We start from the raw sequence: 20328 nt of genomic DNA on the forward strand, positions 1-20328 counted from the left end.
CCTTGTCCCTAAATTCAAAAAAAAATCCGGGAGGGAATGCTTCTAAAGATATCCTTCCGCCGCTTGTCGCGCTGCATTATGGGAGACGCTGTCTTTTCCCCCACTAGCGTCGCTGGGATTAAACGGAGGGTGGACTCCGTTTCCCAGCACGCCCCGCGATCCCGTCACAGCTTTTCCTTTTTTTTTATAGGCTGCTTAAAAGAAAGAGCGCCGATAACGTGAAGGAAGGAGTTATCATTCTATTTTTAATAATAATTAATTATTAGAAATTAGAATTAATAATTCTATAATTATTTAAACCCTTGTTCTACCGCTGAGTTAAAACACTTAAAGAAGAAAAGAAAACAAACATGGCCGCTCGGAGACAAAGTTGTGACGCTTGGACCGCTGGGAGTTGTAGTCTTTCTTCCCTGATTAGCGTTTCCCTCTGCGCTTGAGGTCCTCCCGCTTGAGCGCGCTCCCTTAAGGGAGATGTAGTTCTAACAGCCCTTGTGGGCTTTGCAGGCGCTTAGAGTGAGAACTACGTTTCCCACAAGGCATTGCTCCTCCGTTGAAAGCCAACGGCAGCCAGCTTCGAGGGGCTTAGAGCGGAGACCTTGGAAACCGGGAGAGGCTGCGCGGTCCGCTTTTTACTCCTGTAGGGGAGCGCCAAAAGACCGGAAGCGGGCGGAAAGCGAAAACCGGAGAAACCGGAAGCGGGGTGTGTGCATTCCCCTATATACTCCGCACCCTAAAAAAATTGGTCATTTGGGATGTGATGCCAGTTTTGAGATAGCAAAATGGAGATTCTGGGTTGGGGTGCAAGGTTGGCATCGCTAAAAGCTTTCCCAATTTTGCAGCTTGAAAAAAATGGGTGGACTTCAATTCCCAGAATTCCCCAGCCAGCCAACGTGGCTGGCTGGGGGATTCTGGGAGTTGAAGTCCAGCCAATGTCCAAGGTTGATGCACGCTGCCTTTTAGGCTAACCTGGCATCCCTCCAACTTCATGCCATCCAGATGGGCTAGGCGGGACTACAATTCCCATGGGCCACGCTGGCTGGGGAGCATGGGAGTTGTAGTCCCCACCCACCCACCCCCGGGAGGTGAAATGCAAAGCCAGCCAAGGCTTCCCTAAGATCCCTAAGACTGTGTGTGTGTTGAAGTAACGGCGGTTTCGAAAGACGGGAGATGGTGATGACAAAGGGTTTATGGGGCGGAGAGATTCGCTTGCGATAAAGCTGGACTTTGGTCATTCAATTCCGTTTTTATTTTTTTATTTTTTATTAATTTAAATTTTTTATTTCTCATATATACATTCACAATTATATAATCTCATAACTGTTGTTAATAATATGTATTTATAACAGTTTTTCTCCCCTACAATTGCCGATATAATTGAGATTGCTTTCTTACCATCCCATACACCCATCTTATTTTACAACAATCCTACTTCTTCTTCCTTCCTTCCCTCCTTCCTTCCTTCCTTCCTTCCTTCCTTCCTTCCTTCCTTCCTTCTCTCCTTCTCTCCTTCCTTCCCTCCTTCCTTCCCTCCTTTTTTCTCTCTCTCCTTCCTTTCCTCCTTCCTTCCCTTCTTTTTTCTCTCCCTCATTTCCTCCTTCCCTCCTTTCTTCTCCCCTTCTCTCCTTCCATCCCTTCTTCCTTCCCTCCTTTCTTCTCTCCTTCTCTCCTTCCTTCCCTCCTTCCTTCCTTTCTTCTCTCCTTCTCTCCTTCCTTCCCTCCTTCCTTGCCTCCTTCCTTCCCCCTTCCTTCCCTCCTTCCTTCCTTCCCTCCTTCCTTCCCTCCTTTCTTCTCTCTCTCCTTCCTTTCCTCCTTCCTTTCCTCCTTCCTTCCCTCCTTTTTTCTTTCCCTCATTTCCTCCTTCCCTCCTTTCTTCTCCCCTTCTCTCCTTCCATCCCTTCTTCCTTCCCTCCTTTCTTCTCTCCTTCTCTCCTTCCTTCCCTCCTTCCTTCCCTCCTTGCTTCCCTCCCTCCTTCCTTCCCTCCTTCACTTCCTCCTACCTTTCCCTCCTTTCTTCTCTCCTTCTCTCCTTCCTTCCCTCTTTCCTTCCCTCCTTTCTTCTCTCCTTCCTTCCTTTCTCTCCCTTCTCTCCTTCCCCCTCCTCTCCTCTACTCTTCCCCTCTTCTTCCCTTTCCTCCCCTCTGTCCTATTCTTGCATTCCCTCCACTTCTTCCTCTGCTTTTCCCTCTCTCCTTTTCCTCTCCTTTCTCCCCTCCTCCGTTTTTATTTATTTATTGATCTTGGTTTAGAATGACGGGAATGGCCCGCTGGAAATCGAGGCTGATGGTCACACGGAGGTCATAAATATTTATTGGCAGCAGTCTTCGGTTCAACGCAATTCCCCCACGGTAAGTGTCACAAAGTTGAAAGTGTAATTTGGAAATAATCATTAACTAATGTAAAGGTTCCCCTTGCACATATGTGCTAGTTGTTCCCGACTCTAGGGGGCGGTGCTCATCTCTGTTTCAAAGCCGAAGAGCCAGCGCTGTCCGAAGACGTCTCCGTGGTCATGTGGCCGGCATGACTAAACGCCGAAGGCGCAAGGGAACGCTGTTCCCTTCCTACCAAAGGTGGTCCCTATTTTTCTACTTGCATTTCTTACGTGCTTTTGAACTGCTAGGTTGGCAGAAGCTGGGACAAGTCACGGGAGCTCCCTCCGTTTACGCGCCGCTGGGGATTCGAACCGCCAACCTTTTTTGTTTTTGAAAATTTTTATTTTATTTTAAATGAACAAAAACACAAAAAAAGAATCATCCTTCATGACATCTTGTAGAAAGCGTGTCGATTGGTTACCTATAACTTTCGTGCATTTCTTCCACAGTCATTCCTTATAGTTCATATTAGAGTGTAGACTTTAAATCAAAAATCTTTGTATATCTTACTATCAATGTGCCACAATTCTCATTGGACTACAATTATTTGAACGTGCTTTTACCTCAAATCATTCATACTTAAAGACACAACCACATAATGGCATTCATTAGCTATTTCAAAAAAATCCTCCAATAACATTACACCTTTATGACATCTTTTAAGTAAAGGTCAATTAATAAAGTTTCTAAACCTTTTCCTCTGCTTTCTGATACACAAGCTCAGTGTCTTAGTCACTGAGCCACCTTACAAACACTATTGAGACAATCTATGTAGATTCCAGAGGTGAGTTCCTACCGGTTCGCACCGGTTCGATAGAACCGGTTCGTCAAATCTACCGAACCGGTTAGAAGAGGTTCCACCAGTGGACCCGGAAAGCAGGCCACACCTACAGAAGAGGTTCCAAAATTTTTTGAAACCCACCACTGGTAGATTCCCAATCATCCAGGTGATAGTTTTCCCAAAGATCTTTTTTCAAAAGGCAATTCAACTTTTTCTTTTTCCTTGAAGACATTTTCCTTGTCATCCACCCCCATTTAGCAATAGCAGTTAGACTTATATACCGCTTCATAGGGCTTTTAGCCCTCTCTAAGCGGTTTACAGAGTCAGCATATTGCCCCCAACAACAATCCGGGTCCTCATTTTACCCACCTCGGAAGGATGAAGGCTGAGTCAACCCTGAGCCGGTGAGATTTGAACAGCCGAACTGCAGAACTGCAGTCAGCTGAAGTAGCCTGCAGTGCTGCATTTAACCACTGCGCCACCTCATTTGACTCACTTTTTGTCGTAACTTTGAATGGTCCCTAAATGGTTTTAAGTCGAGGAATACCTGTATCTAATGACCCTGAGGGCACAGATAAACATCCAAGTGGTCTCAATGGCTCTCAGAGAGAGTACTAACAACCAGATGACTGCAAAGGAATATAAATCCATCTTCCAACATTCAGTCAGATATAAAGAAACTTCTTGGATGAGAAGGGAAACATCTTCAAGGAAAAATACCTTGAAAACTAGGAAGTCCAGTTGCCTTTTGAAAAAGGAAGGGGCAACCGATGGAAAATAATTTGCATTGGAGATCGTTTAACTATAGAATAGAATAGAATAGAATAGGGTAGGGTAGGGTAGGGTAGGGTAGAATAGAGTGGAGTAAGAATAGGAATAATAGAAATAGAAAGAAATAATAGAAATAGAAAAAAAAATAATAGAATAGAAATAGAAAGAATAGAATAGAATATTACTTGCATTGGGATTATTCTTTATACTATTTACATGGTTTGTATTTATTGTCATGAATTACACCAGTGAGGTAAAACCAATTTTGTTGCATTTATTTTGTACAAGGACAATTTATTTTGTATTATTATAGTAGAAAGGCTATACTATAATAAAAGAAACAGAAAGAATAGAACTGAAATAGAAATATTAGAATTAGAATAGAATAGAAATAATAGAAATAGAATAGGGAGAATAGAATTAGAATAGGAATAGTAGAAATAGAAAGAAACAGAAAGAAATAATTTTATAGGAATAGAAAGAATAGAATAGAAGAAATAGAAAGAATAGAACCGAAATTGAAATATTAGAATTAGAATAGAATAAAATAAGAATAGGAATAATAGAAATAGAAAGAACAGAATTAATAGAATAGAAAGAATAGAATAGAATAGAAGACGTAGAAAGAATAGAACAGAAATAGAAATATTAGAATTAGAATTAGAATAGAAATAATAAAAATAGAATATGAATAATAGAATTAGAATAGGAATAATAGAAACAGAAAGACATAATAGAATAGAAATAGAAAGAATAGAATAGAAGAAATAGAAAGCATAGAACAGAAATTGAAATATTAGAATTGGAATTAGAATAGAATAAAATAAAATAAGAATAATAGAAATAGAAATAATAGAATAGAATTAATAGAATAGAAATAGAAATAATAGAATAGAATAGAATAAAAGAAGTAGAAATAATAGAACAGAAATAGAAATATTAGAATTAGAATTACAATAGAATAGAAATAATAGAAATAGAAAGAAACAGAAAGAAATAATATGTAGAATAGAAATAGAAAGAATAGAACAAATAGAAATATTAGAATTAGAATAGAATAGGAATAATAGAAATAGAAAGAATAGAATAGAAATAATAGAATTGAAATATAAATAATAGAAAGAATAGAATAAAAGAAATAGAAATAATAGAACAGAAATAGAAATATTGGAATTAGAATAGAATAGAAGAATAACAGAGTCGGAGGGGATCTTGGAGGTCTTCTAGTCCAACCCCATGCTTAGGCAAGAAATCCTACACATTTCAGACAAATAGTTATCCAATCTCCTCTTAAAAACTTCCAGTGTTGGAGCATTCACAGTTTCTGGAGTCAATTCGTTCCCCTAATGATTCTTACTGTCAGAAAAAAAAAGTTTAGAGAAGAAAAGGTTGGGATTTCATCCCTGGTATTCCAGAATTCAGGGCTTTGCTTTTTATTTTTTATTTTACAGGAATCCAAAATGCCCCACATAGATAATGACATCAAACTGGACTTCAAGGATGTCCTCCTGAGACCAAAAAGGAGTACGCTCAAATCCCGGAGCGAGGTAGAAGGACTTTTTTCATTCTCCTTTGCAGATGACAAGGCAGCAGTTGTAATCATCATTGAGATAACTAGATGTCAATTATCTATCTATCTATCTATCTATCTATCTATCTATCTATCTATCTATCTATCTATCTATCTATCTATCTAATCTATCATCTCTCTCATCTATCTATATATCTATCTCATATCTGTCTGTCTATCTCTCATCTATCTCTCATCTCTCTCTCTCTCTCTCTCTCTCTCTCATTTGTATCTATCTATCTATCTATCTATCTATCTATCTATCTATCTATCATCTCTCATCTATCTATATATCTATCTCATATCTATCTATCTCTCATCTATCTGTCTGTCTATCTATCATCTATCTATCTTTCTTTCTTTCTTCTCTCTCTCTCTCTCATTTGTATCTATCTATCTATCTATCTATCTATCTATCTATCTATCTATCTATCTATCATCTCTCATCTATCTATATATCTATCTCATATCTATCTATCTCTCATCTATCTATCTGTCTGTGTATCTATCATCTATCTATCTTTCTTTCTTTCTTTCTTTCTTTCTTTCTTTCTTTACTTTCATCTCTCTCTCTCTCTCCCTCCCTCATTTATTTGTATCTATCTATCTATCTATCTATCTATCTATCTATCTATCTATCTATCTATCTATCTATCTATCATCTCATCTATCTATATATCTATCTCGTATCTATCTATCTCTCATCTATCTGTCTGTCTGTCTATCTATCATCGTCTGTCTGTCTATCTGTCTATCATCTATCTATCTATCTATCTATCTATCTATCTATCTATCTATCTATCTATCTATCTATCTATCTATCTATCTATCTATCTATCTATCTTTAACTTTCTTTTATCTATCTATCTATCTATCTATCTATCTATCTATCTATCATCTATCATCAATCAATCAATCAATCAATCAATCAATCAACCTACCTACCTACCTACCTACCTACCTACCTACCTATCTGGCCGTGTGTGTGTGTTTGTGCGTGTGTGTGTGTCCCAGCATAACTCTGGAAGGCCTTGAGCCATTTCCACCAAACTTGGTACACAGATGATTTACTCTCTGGAAACAAATACTGCGGGGGGTAAGACACCCCTAACCCCCCTCGGGGTGTGTGTTCTGTTAAGATACAGCCTGTTGTGCCTTCAAACAGCTTCTACCGTACTGCTGTAAAATGGCTTTAGAGCAGTGGAGTTGCCATGGTAGCAGCTTCACAGTACTCCACAAGGGGGCTCCCTCTGGTAAGGGGGAAAATCCAACATTACAAATTACGTTTGGTCCAGACATTTCCTCCCTATACATAAATACTCGGGCAACACTGGATTATCAGCTAGTAAAATAATCATAAATAAATATGTAGCTATGGATTTAAAGTCAGAGAAATGCCTGTTTACTTCGTGTTTTCTCCTCCTGGAGTGAATTTGAGAATCGTTCTTAGTGGAGAGTGAGTGTGTGTTAGCAAGTTAGAAACACAGAAGGAATGTGTGTTATATGAGGCAACCTTGAAATCCTTTAGGCCTCGACTTACAACAGTTCGGTTAGGGACGTTTTGAAGCAAAAAGAAGAGAGGTTGGTAAAGATTGGGGATGTTCTAACCGAGGCTCCCCAAGAGCAGGAACCCAACTCCTGGTCCCGACAAAAACCCCTTTTATAAATTTGTTGTGAATTTTGCTCCTTCACATCCAGCGAAGTCTTTCGAGGGAGGATTTACGGTCACAGACCGCATCTCACTTGGAGAGCTGCCAGGCCGAGATCTGCACAACTTGGCAAGGAGCCTCGGAGAATCCCGAACCAATGAAGCGAACTCCTGCAAACTCCACTCCCCTGTCGCTCCTCTTTTATTTCCTCTGGGAGGGGCCATTCACCGTCCACCTGTGGCCTTACTCCCAAGTTGACCCCTGTTCTTTAGCTCTTCCCTCCGTCTGGCCACTCTGCGCATGCGCACACTGGGAACAGGCTCCAGCTGTTCTTCTGCCTCACTGATGTCTGACTCCGAAGGCAGCTGATAACTGTCAGACGGCTCTGGCCCCCTCTCTGCCTCCGACACAGAGCCCTCATCCGAGCCTTTCCCAGACTCCAGGACTGGCCCAGGTTCCTCCCCAACCTCCTCACTCTCCGAATCGGCTGCCAGCTCCGCTGGCGGGCCACCACACTGGGGCTGCCTCCTGGCAGCAGGCAGAAGATGGGTGATTGACAGGCTGCCGTTGCTGATGGCTTAAGTTCCAGGCAGAGGTTGGGTTCCCTGGGAGAATCGACTTTCAAAGTTTTGGGGAGTTGAGTCTTCTCTCCTTTTTGTCTCCAGGTGGACCTCCTGAGATCCTTCACCTTCCGTAACTCCAAGCAGACCTACACGGGGATACCCATCATCGCGGCCAACATGGACACCGTGGGGACCTTTGAGATGGCCAAGGCCTTGTCCAAGGTATATATATGCCTTTGGGTGGATCTTCCTGAAAACACCATGCAGGGAGAGTCGAGGTGGGCTGGCAGTATATTCCATCCACAAGCTCCTTCCTTCCTTCTCCCTTTCTTTCTTTTTCTTTCTTTCTTTCTTTTTCTTTCTCTTTCTGTGTCTTTCTCCTTCCTTCTCCATTTCTTCCTTTCTTTCTCCTTCCCTCCTCCATTTCTTTCTTTCTTTCTTTCTTTCTTTCTTTCTTTCTTTCTTTCTTTTTGTCTTTCTCCTTCTTTCCTCTCCTTCCTTCCTCTCCTTCCCATTTCTTTTGTTCTCTTTCTTTTGTTCTTTCTTTCTTTCTTTCTTTCTTTCTTTCTTTCTTTCTTTCTTTCTTTCTCTGTCTTTCTCCTTCCTTCCTCTTCCTTCCTTCTCCATTTCTTCCTTTCTTTCTCCTTCCTTCCTTCCCTCCTCCCTTTCTTTCTTTCTTTCTTTCTTTCTCCTTCTTTCCTCTCCTTCCCCATTTCTGTCGTTCTTTCTTTTGTTCTTTCTTTCTTTCTTTCTTTCTTTCTTTCTTTCTCTGTCTTTCTCCTTCCTTCCTCTTCCTTCCTTCTCCATTTCTTCCTTTCTTTCCTTCCTTCCTTCCCTCCTCCCTTTCTTTCTTTCTTTCTTTCTTTCTTTCTCCTTCTTTCCTCTCCTTCCTTCCTCTCCTTCCCCATTTCTGTCGTTCTCTTTCTTTTGTTCTTTCTTTCTTTCTTTCTTTCTCTGTCTTTCTCCTTCCTCTCCTTCCTTCCTCTCCTCCTTCTCCATTTCTTTCCTTTCCTTTCTCTGTCTGTCTGTCTCTTTCTCCTTCCTTCCTTCCTTTTCTTCCCTCTTTCTTCCTTTCTTTTTCTTTTTCTTTCTCTCTCCCTCTTTCTTTTTCTCTTCCTTCCTCTTCTCTGTTCCATCCCTCTTTCTCTCTCTCTTTCTCTTCCTTCCTCTCCTTCCCCCTCCATTCCTTCTCTCTCTCTTTTTCTTTCTTTCCTCTTTCTCTCTCTGTCTCCTTCCTTTCCTTCCCCCTTTTTCTTTCTTTCTTTCTCTCTCTTCCTTTCTTCTTCCTTCCTCTTCTCTTCCATCCCTTTCTTTCTCTCTCTCTTTCACTGTCTTTTTCTCCTTCCTTCCTTCCTTTCCTTCTCTCCTCCTCTGCCATTCCTTCTCTCTTTTTCTTTCTTTCACTTTCTCTTTTTCTCTCTTTCTCTTTCCTTCTCTCCTTCCCTCCTCCTCTCTCTCTCTTTTCCTTCCTTTCTCTCTCAGTTCCTCTCCTTCCTTCCTCCTTCTCTGTTCCTTCCTTTCCTCCTTCCTTCTTTCCTTCTTTCCTCCCTCCTTGCCTCCTACAAATAACTCAAGGCAGTGAATGTCTCCATCACAGCTTCCTCCTATTTTCCCGACAGTAACAACCCTGTGGGGTGGGCTGGGCTGAGAGACACTCTGTTGGGTTTCGTGCCTCAGGCGGGACTTGAACTCGTGCTCTGGCACTTCCCAGCCGGGGGTCTTAGCCACTGGCTTCATCCTTTACACACTGTTTCCTTCCCCCAGTTCTCCCTCTTCACAGCCATCCACAAGCACTGCGCTTTGCAGGAGTGGAAGGAATTCGCAGCTCAGAATCCGGATTGTCTCCAGGTAGGTGTGGGAACTTTGCCTTCACTTCTCCCCCCTCGAGTCCTCCCCACGTGCTAGTCCTCCGTTTACGACCGATGGCTCCTTTAACAACCGTTCAAACTGATGACGGGCTTCTAAAAATGCTACTTGATGACCCCCTCCTCAAAGTTACAACTGCTGCCCCCAGCAATGGGCTCAAATTCTCTTTCTTTCTTTCTTTCTTTCTTTCTTTCTTTCTTTCTTTCTTTCTTTCTTTCTTTCTTTCTTTCTTTCTTTCCTTCCTTCCTTCCTTTTTCTTTTTCTTTCTTGTTTTCCCTTCCTTCCTTCACTTTTTCTTTCTTACTTTCTTCTTTTTTATTTTCTTTCTCTTTCGCTTTCTCTTTCTCTTCCTTCCCTTTCTTTTTCTTTCTTTCTCTTCCTTCCCTTCCTATTTCTTTCTTTCTTTCTTTCTCTTTCTTCCTTCCCTTTTTCTTTCTTTCTCTTGCTCTTTCTTTCTTGCTTTCTCTTCCTTCCTTCACTTTTTCTTTCTTGCTTTCTTTTTTCATTTTCTTTCTCTTTCTCTTTCTTTCTCTTTCTTTCTTTTTTTCTTTCTTTCTCTTCCTTCCTTCCCTTCCTCTTTCTTTCTTTCTTTTTCTCTTCCTTCCTTCCCTTTTTCTTTCTTTTTTTCTTTCTTTCTCTTCCTTCCCTTCCTCTTTCTCTTTCTTTCTTTCTTTCTTTCTTTCTTTCTCTTCCTTCCCTTTTTCTTTCTTTCTCTTGCTCTTTCTTTCTTGCTTTCTCTTCCTTCCTTCACTTTTTCTTTCTTGCTTTCTTCTTTTTCATTTTCTTTCTTTCTCTTTCTCTCTCTTTCTCTTCCTTCCCTTTCTTTCTTTTTTCTTTCTTTCTCTTCCTTCCTTCCCTTCCTCTTTCTTTCTTTCTTTCTTTCTTTCTCTTTCTTTCTTTTTCTCTTCCTTCCTTCCTTCCTTCCCTTTCTTTTTCTTTTCTCTTTCTCTTTCCCTTCCTTCCTTCCTTCTTTCTTTCTCTTCCTTCCTTCCCTTCCTTCCTTCCTTCCTTCTTTCTTTCTCTTCCTTCCTTCCCTTTCTTTATTTTTCTTTGTCTCTTTCTTTCTTTGTCTCTTTCTTTCTTTCTTTCTTCTCTTCCTTCCTTCTCTTTCTTTATCTTTCTTTCTTTCTTTCTTTCTTTCTTTCTTCTCTTCCTTCCTTCTCTTTCTTTATCTTTCTTTCTTTCTTTCTTTCTTTCTCCCTCCCTCCCTCCCTCCCTCCCTCCCTCCCTCCCTCCCTTTTCTTTCCTTCCTCACCGCAGCGTCTCTTGCATGCACGACAGAGACCCAAAGATCAGCAGGCCGGCAGGAGGTGTGCGCGTGTGTGCGGTGGAGCTGAGCTGGGTGTAGGGCTCATGTGCCTGCAGAGGACTCCCAGGGCCACTTTCAGCAAGTGAGCCATAGGTTCGCCATATACGGGGGTCTCCTGCTTGAGCAGGGGGTTGGACTAGAAGACCTCCAAGGTCCCTTCCAGCTTCCTCCTTCTGTTAACCTGCTTACTGTTAACCTCCTTCCGTTGTAGTTTAATTATTTGAAACATAGTTTTCCCAGCCTTTGTGTGTGTGTATGTCTATGTGTTTGTGTCTGTGTGTTTCTGTGTGTGTGTTTGTCTGTGTTTGTGTGTTGGTGTGTATGTTTGTGTCTGTGTGTGTTTCTGTGGTTTTGTATGTGTGTTTGTGTTTGTGTTTGTGTGTGTGTTTGTGTGTGTGTATGTTTGTGTGTGTTTGTGTGTGTTTGTGTGTGTTTGTGTGGTTTTGTATGTGTGTTTGTGTTTGTGTTTGTGTGTGTGTTTGTGTGTGTTTGTATGTGTTTGTGTGTGTGTTTGTGTATGTGTTTGTATGTGTTTGTGTGTGTGTGTTTGTGTCTTTGTGTATGTTTGTGTGTGTGTTTGTGTGTGTTTGTATGTGTTTGTGTGTGTGTGTTTGTGTATGTGTTTGTGTGTGTTTGTCTTTGTTTATGCTTGTGTGTGTGTTTGTGTGTTTTTGTATGTGTTTGTGTGTGTGTTTGTGTGTGTGTGTGTGTGTTTGTGTGTGTGTATTTGTATGTGTGTGTGTATGTTTGTGTGTGTGTGTTCGTGTGTATGTGTTTGTGTGTGATTGTGTGTGTGAGAGAGAGAGATTATGAATTCTCTGCTTGCTGCCTGTCCTCAGAACGTGGCAGCCAGCACCGGGACGTCCGAATTGGAGCACTTGGAGCAAGTCCTGGAGGCCGTGCCACAGATCCGCTACATCTGCCTGGACGTGGCCAACGGTTACTCTGAGCATTTCGTCCAGTTCTTGAGCGATTTGCGGAAGAAGTTCCCTCATCACACCATCATGGTACGTGTGGATGTCCTTCTTGTTCCACTTCAGGAGGCAAAACAGGGAAGGGTTGTGGCCCATCGGTGGCCAGATTCGGAGAGTGAGAAGGTTGGGGAGGAAGATGGGCCAGTCCTGGAGTCTGACGAGGGCTCTGTGTCGGAGGCAGAGAGGGGGCCAGGGCCGTCCGACAGTTCTCAGCTGCCTTCGGAGTCAGACATCAGTGAGGCAGAAGAACAGCTGGAGCCTGTTCCCAGTGTGCGCATGCACAGAGTTGCCAGACGAAGGGAAGAGCTAAAGAACAGGGGTCGACTTGGGAGGAAGGCCACAGGTGGACGGTGAATGGCCCCTCCCAGAGGAAATAAAAGAGGAGCGAAAGGGGAGTGGAGCTTGCAGGAGTTCGCTTCATTGGTTACTGACTCCGAGACTCCTGGCCAAGTTGTACAGAGATCGGCCTGGCTGGTCTCCAAGCCAGATAAGGTCGGTGACCGTAAATCCTCCCTTGAAAGACTTTGGCTGGATGGGAATGAGCAGAATTCACAGCCAATGAATAAAAGGGGTTTTTGTCGGGACCAGGAGTTAGTTTTATGCTCTTGGGAAGCCGCGCTCAGAACAGGAAGATATTTAAGATTTTTTAAAAAGAATATTTTTAAGATTTCCACATGCCTAAGGCAGGACTAGAATTCACTGTCTCCTGGTGATTGTCCCAAAGTCATCCAGTTGGCTTTCATGTCTAAGGCGGGACTAGAACTCTCTATCTCCTGGTGATTGGCCCAAAGTCATCCAGCTGGCTTTCGTACCTAAGGTGGGACTAGAACTCTCTATCTCCTGATGATTGGCCCAAAGTCATCCAGCTGGCTTTCGTGCCTAAGGTGGGACTAGAACTCTCTGTCCCCTGGTGATTGGCCCAAAGTCATCCAGCTGGCTTTTGTGCCTAAGGTGGGACTAGAACTCTCTGTCCCCTGGTGATTGGCCCAAAGTCATCCAGCTGGCTTTCGTGCCTAAGGTGGGACTAGAACTCTCTATCTCCTGGTGATTGGCCCAAAGTCATCCAGTTGACTTTCCTGCCTAAGGTGGGACTAGAACTCTCTGTCCCCTGGTGATTGGCCCAAAGTCATCCAGCTGGCTTTCATGCCTAAGGCGGGACTAGAACTCTCTGTCTCCTGGTGCAGGGCCCAAATTCACCCAGGTGGCTTTCATTTCGAAGGCTGGAACTCACCATCACCTGGTGATGGGCCCAAAGTTGCCTAGCTGCTTTCATGTGGGTCTCACCCATTTCCCGCCCCTCTCTCTTTTGCCGCACCAGGCCGGGAACGTCGTGACAGGAGAAATGGTGGAGGAGCTCATCCTGTCGGGAGCCGACATCATCAAAGTGGGCATCGGACCAGGTGACGTTGGTTATTCCCCGTAGATTCATCCTTTCCCCTTAAAGCCGGGCTAAACATTTCAATCTAGGTTGCCTTGTAAGGGACCGTTACGATTCTTGCTGGCTTAATCCTGGCTTGTTTCAGGCTCCGTTTGTACCACCCGGAAGAAGACCGGAGTGGGTTACCCTCAACTCAGTGCCGTCATGGAGTGCGCAGACGCGGCCCATGGCCTCGGAGGACACATCATTTCGGTGAGAAATCATGGAGAAATCCATTCTTGGCCACTAGAAGACTTCGTCTCCCAGAATTCCCTAGCCAGCTCCTTTTTTTCACTCTGCCAAAGTCATATTACGCTTACTGCATACCCACCATCTATTAAGAAAGTTACCCTATATGGCTGGCTGAGGAATTCTGGGAGTTGAAGTCCACCATTCTTAAAGTGACCAAGGTTGGAGACCCCTGATTTAAGACCTGTGGACTTCAACTCCCAGAATTCCCCAACCAGTTCCTTTTTTTCACTTTGCTGAAGTCATATTACACTTGCTGCATACCCACCGTCTATTAAGAAAGTTATCCTATATGGCTGGCTGAGGAATCTATCTATCTCGTCTCTCTATCCCTCTATCTATCTACCTACTGGTGTCTATCTCTATCATCTCTCTCTCTCTCTCTCTCTTCCTACCTCTATCTCATATCTCTGTATCTCTCTTATCATCTATCTATCTATCTATCTATCTATCTATCTATCTATCTATCATCTATCTATCTATCTATCTATCTATCTATCTATCTATCTATCTATCTATCTATCTATCTATCTATCTACCATCCATCTATCCATCCATCTATCATCTATCTGTCTGTCTGTCTATCTACCTACCTATATCTCTCTATCTCATCTTTCTCTATCTCTATCCCTCTACCGGTATCTCTCTCTCTCTGTCTCTGTCTCTCTCTCTATTTATCTCTATCATACCTATCTCTCTCTCTCTCTCTCTCTCTCTCTCTCTCTCTCATATCTTTGTATCTCTCTTATCATCTATCTATCTATCTACCATCCATCTATCCATCTATCTATCATCTATCTGTCTGTCTATCTACCTACCTATATCTCTCTATCTCATCTTTCTCTATCTCTCTATCCCTCTACCGGTATCTCTCTCTTTCTCTCTCTCTGTCTCTCTCTATTTATCTATCTATCATACCTATCTCTCTCTCTCTCTCTCTCTCTCTCAAATCTCTGTATCTCTGTATCTCTTATCATCTCTCTATCTATCTACCATCCATCTATCCATCGATCTATCATCTATCTGTCTGTCTATCTACCTACCTATATCTCTCTATCTCATCTTTCTCTATCTCTCTATCCCTCTACCGGTATCTCTCTCTTTCTCTGTCTCTCTGTCTTTATCTATCTATCTATCTATCTATCTATCTATCTATCTATCTATCTATCTATCTATCTATCTATCTATCATACCTATCTCTCTCTCTCTCTCTCTCTCTCTCTCATATCTCTGTATCTCTGTTATCATCTCTCTATCTATCTACCATCCATCTATCCATCAATCTATCATCTTTGTCTGTCTGTCTATCTACCTACCTATATCTCTCTATCTCATCTTTCTCTATCTCTCTATCCCTCTACCGGTATCTCTCTCTCTCTGTCTCTCTCCCTCTGTCTCTCTCTCTCTCTATTTATCTATCTATCATACCTCTCTCTCCCTCTCTCTCTCTCTCTCTCTCATATCTCTGTATCTCTGTTATCATCTATCTATCTACCATCCATCTATCCATCCATCTATCATCTCTGTCTGTCTGTCTATCTACCTACCTACCTATATCTCTCTATCTCATCTTTTTCTATCTCTCTATTCCTCTACCGGTATCTCTCGCTCCCTCTGTCTCTCTCTCTCTGTCTCTCTCTCTATTTATCTATCATACCTATCTCTCTCTCTCTCTCTCTCCCACCCTCCCTCCCTATTATCTATCTATCTATCTATCTATCTATCTATCTATCTATCTATCTATCTATCTATCATCTATCTATCTATCTATCTATCTATCTATCTTCTATCTATCTAGCTCTGTATTAAAGTGGTTTTTTTTTTGCCTTTTGACATAATTTTCTCTTGCCGTACCACAAGCCGGTTGAACGATTCCTGGTCCATCCAACCAAAACAGCCTTAATTGTCAGAATGATCATTTAGCAGCCACAAAAGTTTGAGAAGCTCAGCTTAATCATTACTTCCCTGACCCTCCTCTTGGTCTGGCTCATGTTGAACCCCTCCCCCTTTGCTCTGGCCGTTTGATTTGTCTGCTTTCGCAAGAACGGAACTCGTGTCTCCTTTAGGACGGGCGGGGGGGGGGGATAAAATAAAACAAAACACGAAAAGGACGAGGTTAAATTTCTTACGCTCTCTTTTCTACAGGACGGAGGCTGCCAATGCCCAGGGGATGTGGCCAAAGCTTTCGGTAAACATTCCCGTTTTCCAAATTCTGCCGGTTAGGTTTGCCGAGGTGACGCCGGGACGACGCCGGGAAGTCCTCGACTTAACGACCACAATGCAAGCCGGGATTTCAACAGTTCAGCCAGTTGGGGAAAAAAAAAATCCCCCCAATTTTTATGACTTTCTTTTCATGGTCGTTTAAGCCAGTCGCTGCAAGTTGTTAAGCGAGTCTTGCGGTCGTTAAGCAAATCTGCCTTATCCCTTTTGATCGCTTGTCCAGAAGCCTGTGGAGGGGGCGGGGGGAAGTCACAGGTGTCACACGTGACCCCTGGATGTTAAATCCATGTCAAGTGCCAACCGCCCGAAATTGGGTAGGGAGGTTCCGACGACGGTTGTAAGCGCGAGGACTGGCTTGTAAGCCACTTTCACCCCCGGGTGTGGTGGTAACGTAGGTCCCCAAACTGATGGTTTGAAGTCTGCCTGTCTAGTCCTCGACTTATGACCCCAATTGAGCCCGGAGTTTCTGTCGCTAAGCGAAACATTTTTTAAGGGTAGTTGCAACATTCCTTGCCACAATTGTTTTACATCAGCTGCTGCAGTTGTTTAATTTAGTCACTCTATATAATGACGCTATAATCACACGCTCAAAAGGGACGCAGTGGTGAAGGCGCTGAGCTAGTCGGATCAGAAAGGTCGGCAGTTCGGCGGTTCGAATCCCAAGTGCCGCGTAAACAGAGTGAGCTCCCGTGACTTGTCCCAGCTTCTGCCAACCTAGAATTTTGAAAGCACGTAAAAAATGCAAGTAGAAAAATAGGAACCACCTTTGGTGGGAAGGGAGCAGCGTTCCGTGCGGCTTCGGCCTTGAGTCATGCCGCCCACATGACCACGGAGACGTCTTCGGACAGCGCCGGCTCTTCGGCTTTGAAACGGAGATGAGCACCGCCCCCTAGAGTCGGGAATAAGTAGCACAGATGTACGAGAGGAACACACACATTCTCTCCCTCTCTCTCTCTCTCTCGCCATTAAAATTATTTCCTTGTGGGGGTTTTTCCCCCCCTCCTGATTCCTTAATATGGATTATTGGGGATAGATAGTGGTCCTTGCTTTACGACCACAATTGAGGCCAAAATTTCAGTTGCTAAGCGAGACATTTGTTAAGGGAGGCTTGCCTCCTTTTTACCACCTGCCTTGCCACAGTTGTTAAGCGAATCGTCACCGTGCTTTAGGAGTTAGGTGAATCTGGACACACGCCCCCCTGGATTTTGCTCTTCAGATGGTCACAAAAGGGGAATCACGTGACCTCAGGACACTCTGACCGTCATAAATGTGAGTCAGTTGCCAAGCGGCTGGATTTTGATCACAGGATCATGGGGAATGCCACATCAGTTGTGTGAAAAATGGTCACTTTTTTCAGTGCCCTTGAAGTCTGGTCACTAAATGCACTGTTGTAAGTCAAGGAGTATGTGTATATGTCTGTCTGTCTATCTCTCTATCTCATCACTCTCTATCCCTCTATCTATCTACCCTACTGGTATCCATCTCTATGATCTCTCTTTCTCCCTCCCTCCCTCCCTCCCTCCCTCCCTCCCTCCCTCCCTCCCTCCCTATCTATCTCATATCTCTGTATCTCTCTATCATCTATCTATATCTCACCTCTCTTTCTCTCATCTATCTATCTATCTATCTATCTATCTATCTATCTATCTATCTATCTATCATCTATCTATCTATCATCTATCTATCTATCTATCTATCTATCTATCTATCTATCTATCTATATCTATCTATATCTATATCTCATCTTTCTCTCATCTATTTATATCTATCTATCTATCTATCTATCTATCTATCTATCTATCTATCATCTAATCTCATCTATATATTTATCGATCTATCTCTCATCTCTTACTCTCATCTATCTATTGATCTATTGATCTATATCTCAACTCTCTCTCATATCTATCTATCTATCTATCTATCTATCTATCTATCTATCTATCTATCTATCTATCTATCTATCATCTATCTATCTAATTTCTCATCTATCTAATCTCATCTATATCTATCTATCTATCTATCATCTATCTATCTATCATCTATCTATCATCTCTATCTATCTAGATATCGGTCTCTCTTCTGTTTCACATCTATCTCATCTATTTATCTATCTCATTTATCTCATCTGTCTATATCTATCTACCGGTCTCATTTATCTGTCATCTATCTATTTATCTATCTATCTACCTATCTACCTACCTACCTATCTTTCTATCTATTTATCTATCTATCTAATCTATCTCTCTATCCCTGTCTATCTATCTTTCTATCTATCTATGTGGGGGAGCTGTTGGTTTTGCTCATATAATTCAAATTTCCCCTCGCAGGCGCTGGTGCAGACTTTGTGATGGTGGGGGGCATGTTGGCGGGACACACCGAATCCGGGGGGAACCTGATTGAAAAAGAAGGCAAGCAATACAAGCTTTTTTACGGCATGAGCTCCGAGGTGTCCATGAAGAAATACGCCGGAGGGGTGGCCGAATATCGGTAAGGAAGCTTGAGAACGGTCAGTGGGATCGCTGGGCCGTTAAAATTCCCCCATTCCTCCATGTTGGATTTGCAGCTGGGAAGGATCCCTGCTTCTCACAGAACTCTTTATAGGAGGAGTATAAGGTTTTATATATAAACCCTGTGGAATAAGGTTTCCTACTTAAGCAGGGGGTTGGACTAGAAGACCTTCAGGGTCCCTTCCAACACTTGTTATTCTATATATTTTTCTATAAATATAAGAATAACAAGCATGTACGAGTAAGAGAGAAGGGTCCATTCTCAAGTGACAAAGTGATGGGTTTTCCTTTGGGGTTTGGGAAGATCCCCTCAGGGATCTGATCAAGGGAATAAACTAGATCAGGGGTCTCCAACCTTGGCAACTTTGGACTACAACTCCTAGAATGCCTGCCACCAGTTTCCTGCTATCACCGAGGGAGGGACACTTCAAGGAAAGTCCTCCAATGGCAGACCTCCAAGGTCCTTTCCAGCCCTATGTCTCTATGGTGCTGGCTGGGAATTCTGGGAGCTGAAGTCCACAAGTCTTAAAAGTTGCCAAGGTTACTAGACCCCTTTAAGACTTGTGGACTTCAATTCCCAGAATTCCCCAGCCAGCACCATGGAGACATAGTGCTGGAAGGGACCTTGGAGGTCTGCCAATGGAGGACTTTCCTGAAGCGCCCCTCCCTCCGTGTTAGCAGGAAATGCTCCATGGAAAGGTTGTTATCAGTGGTGGGTTTCAACATTTTTTTAGAACCCATTCTGTAGGAGTGGCCTATTTTGTGGGTGTGGCTTGGAGGTCATGTGACCAGGTGGGAGTGGCCAACTTGTAAAATGTGGTTAAGCTCATTTAACAACGCTCTTGCTTAGCAACCAAAATTTTGGGCTCAATTGTGATCATAAGTTCTCTTTTTCTTCCTTCCTTCTATCTCTTTCTTTCTTTCCTTCCTTTCTTTTTCTCCCTTTCTTTCTTTCCTTCCTTTCTCTTCTTTCTTGTCTCTCTCCCCCCACTTTCTTTCTTTCTGTCTTTCTCTCTCTTCCTTCCTTTCATTCTCTTACACTCTTTCTTTCTCTCCCTCTCTCTCTCCCTCTTCCTTCCTTTTATTCTTACTCTTTCTTTCTTTCTCTTCGTCTTTTTCTCTCCCTCTTCCTTCCCTTCATTCTTACTTTCTTTCTTTTTCTCTCTCCCTCTTCCTTCCTTTTATTCTTACTCTTTCTTTGTCTTTTTCTTTCTCTCTCTCTCTTCCTTCCTTTCATTCTCTTTTACTCTTTCTTTCTCTTTGTCTCTTTTTCTCTCTCCCCCTCCCTCTTCCTTCCTTTCATTCTCTTACTTTCTTTTTCTCTTTTTCTCTCCCTTCCTTTCATTCTCTCTTACTCTTTCTTTCTCTTTGTCTTTTTCTCTCTCCCCCTCCCTCTTCCTTCCTTTCATTCTCTTACTCTTTCTTTTTCTCTCTTTCTCTCTCTTCCTTCCTTTCATTCTCTCTTACTCTTTCTCTCTCTCTCTCCCTCCCCCCCCCCCCCTTGCAGGGCATCGGAAGGCAAGGTGGTGGAAGTGCCCTTCAAGGGGGACGTGGAGCACACCCTGAGGGACATCCTGGGGGGCATCCGCTCCACCTGTACCTACGTGGGGGCCGCCAAGCTGAAGGAGCTCAGCCGCAGGACCACGTTCATCCGCGTCACCCAGCAAGTCAACCCCATCTTTGGCGGGGAGGATCAACCTTAGGATTCAACCCTCCTCTCCCCCCCCCCCCCGCTCCCTTCCCCACCAGGTAGCCTCACCTGTGCCCAACCCCGCCCCTCCTCCAATAACCCAGATGCCAATCAAAGCAGGGTGGCTTGATTGGTTCTTCGGTGGTAGAGAAGCCCTCCATCTCCTTTAGATCGTCGGCTTATTCCAAGCGCAGCAACTTTCTCGCACTTTTCCATTCCGCGGATGGCGGAATTCCTGCCAATAGCGCTGATGCCGTTCCCTAGTCGGGTCGTGAAACGTCGGCAAGGAAAGCACCAAGCTCAGAGGGCACCAAGGATCCCACGATCCTCCTCCCACACTCCCTTCTAGCACTGATGATGTTCCCTAGTTGGGTTGTAAAACGTCGGCAAGAA

General features: G+C 43.2%; 1 protein-coding gene across 1 annotated transcript; it reads left to right on the forward strand.

The window, feature by feature from the left end:
* The first annotated feature begins 588 nt into the window (after positions 1-588).
* Positions 589-20322, forward strand: GMPR2 (guanosine monophosphate reductase 2). Its single transcript, XM_032237370.1, has 11 exons — positions 589-700; positions 2247-2345; positions 5373-5468; positions 7806-7925; positions 9468-9551; positions 11718-11885; positions 13171-13252; positions 13376-13482; positions 15664-15706; positions 18066-18225; positions 19753-20322. The coding sequence occupies exons 3-11, from the start codon at positions 5382-5384 to the stop codon at positions 19946-19948; spliced, it is 1047 nt and encodes a 348-aa protein (XP_032093261.1). The 5' UTR covers positions 589-700; positions 2247-2345; positions 5373-5381; the 3' UTR covers positions 19949-20322.
* The last annotated feature ends 6 nt before the right edge of the window (positions 20323-20328 follow it).

Source organism: Thamnophis elegans, chromosome Z (assembly GCF_009769535.1).
Source record: "Thamnophis elegans isolate rThaEle1 chromosome Z, rThaEle1.pri, whole genome shotgun sequence".
Taxonomy (NCBI): Eukaryota; Metazoa; Chordata; class Lepidosauria; order Squamata; family Colubridae; genus Thamnophis; species Thamnophis elegans.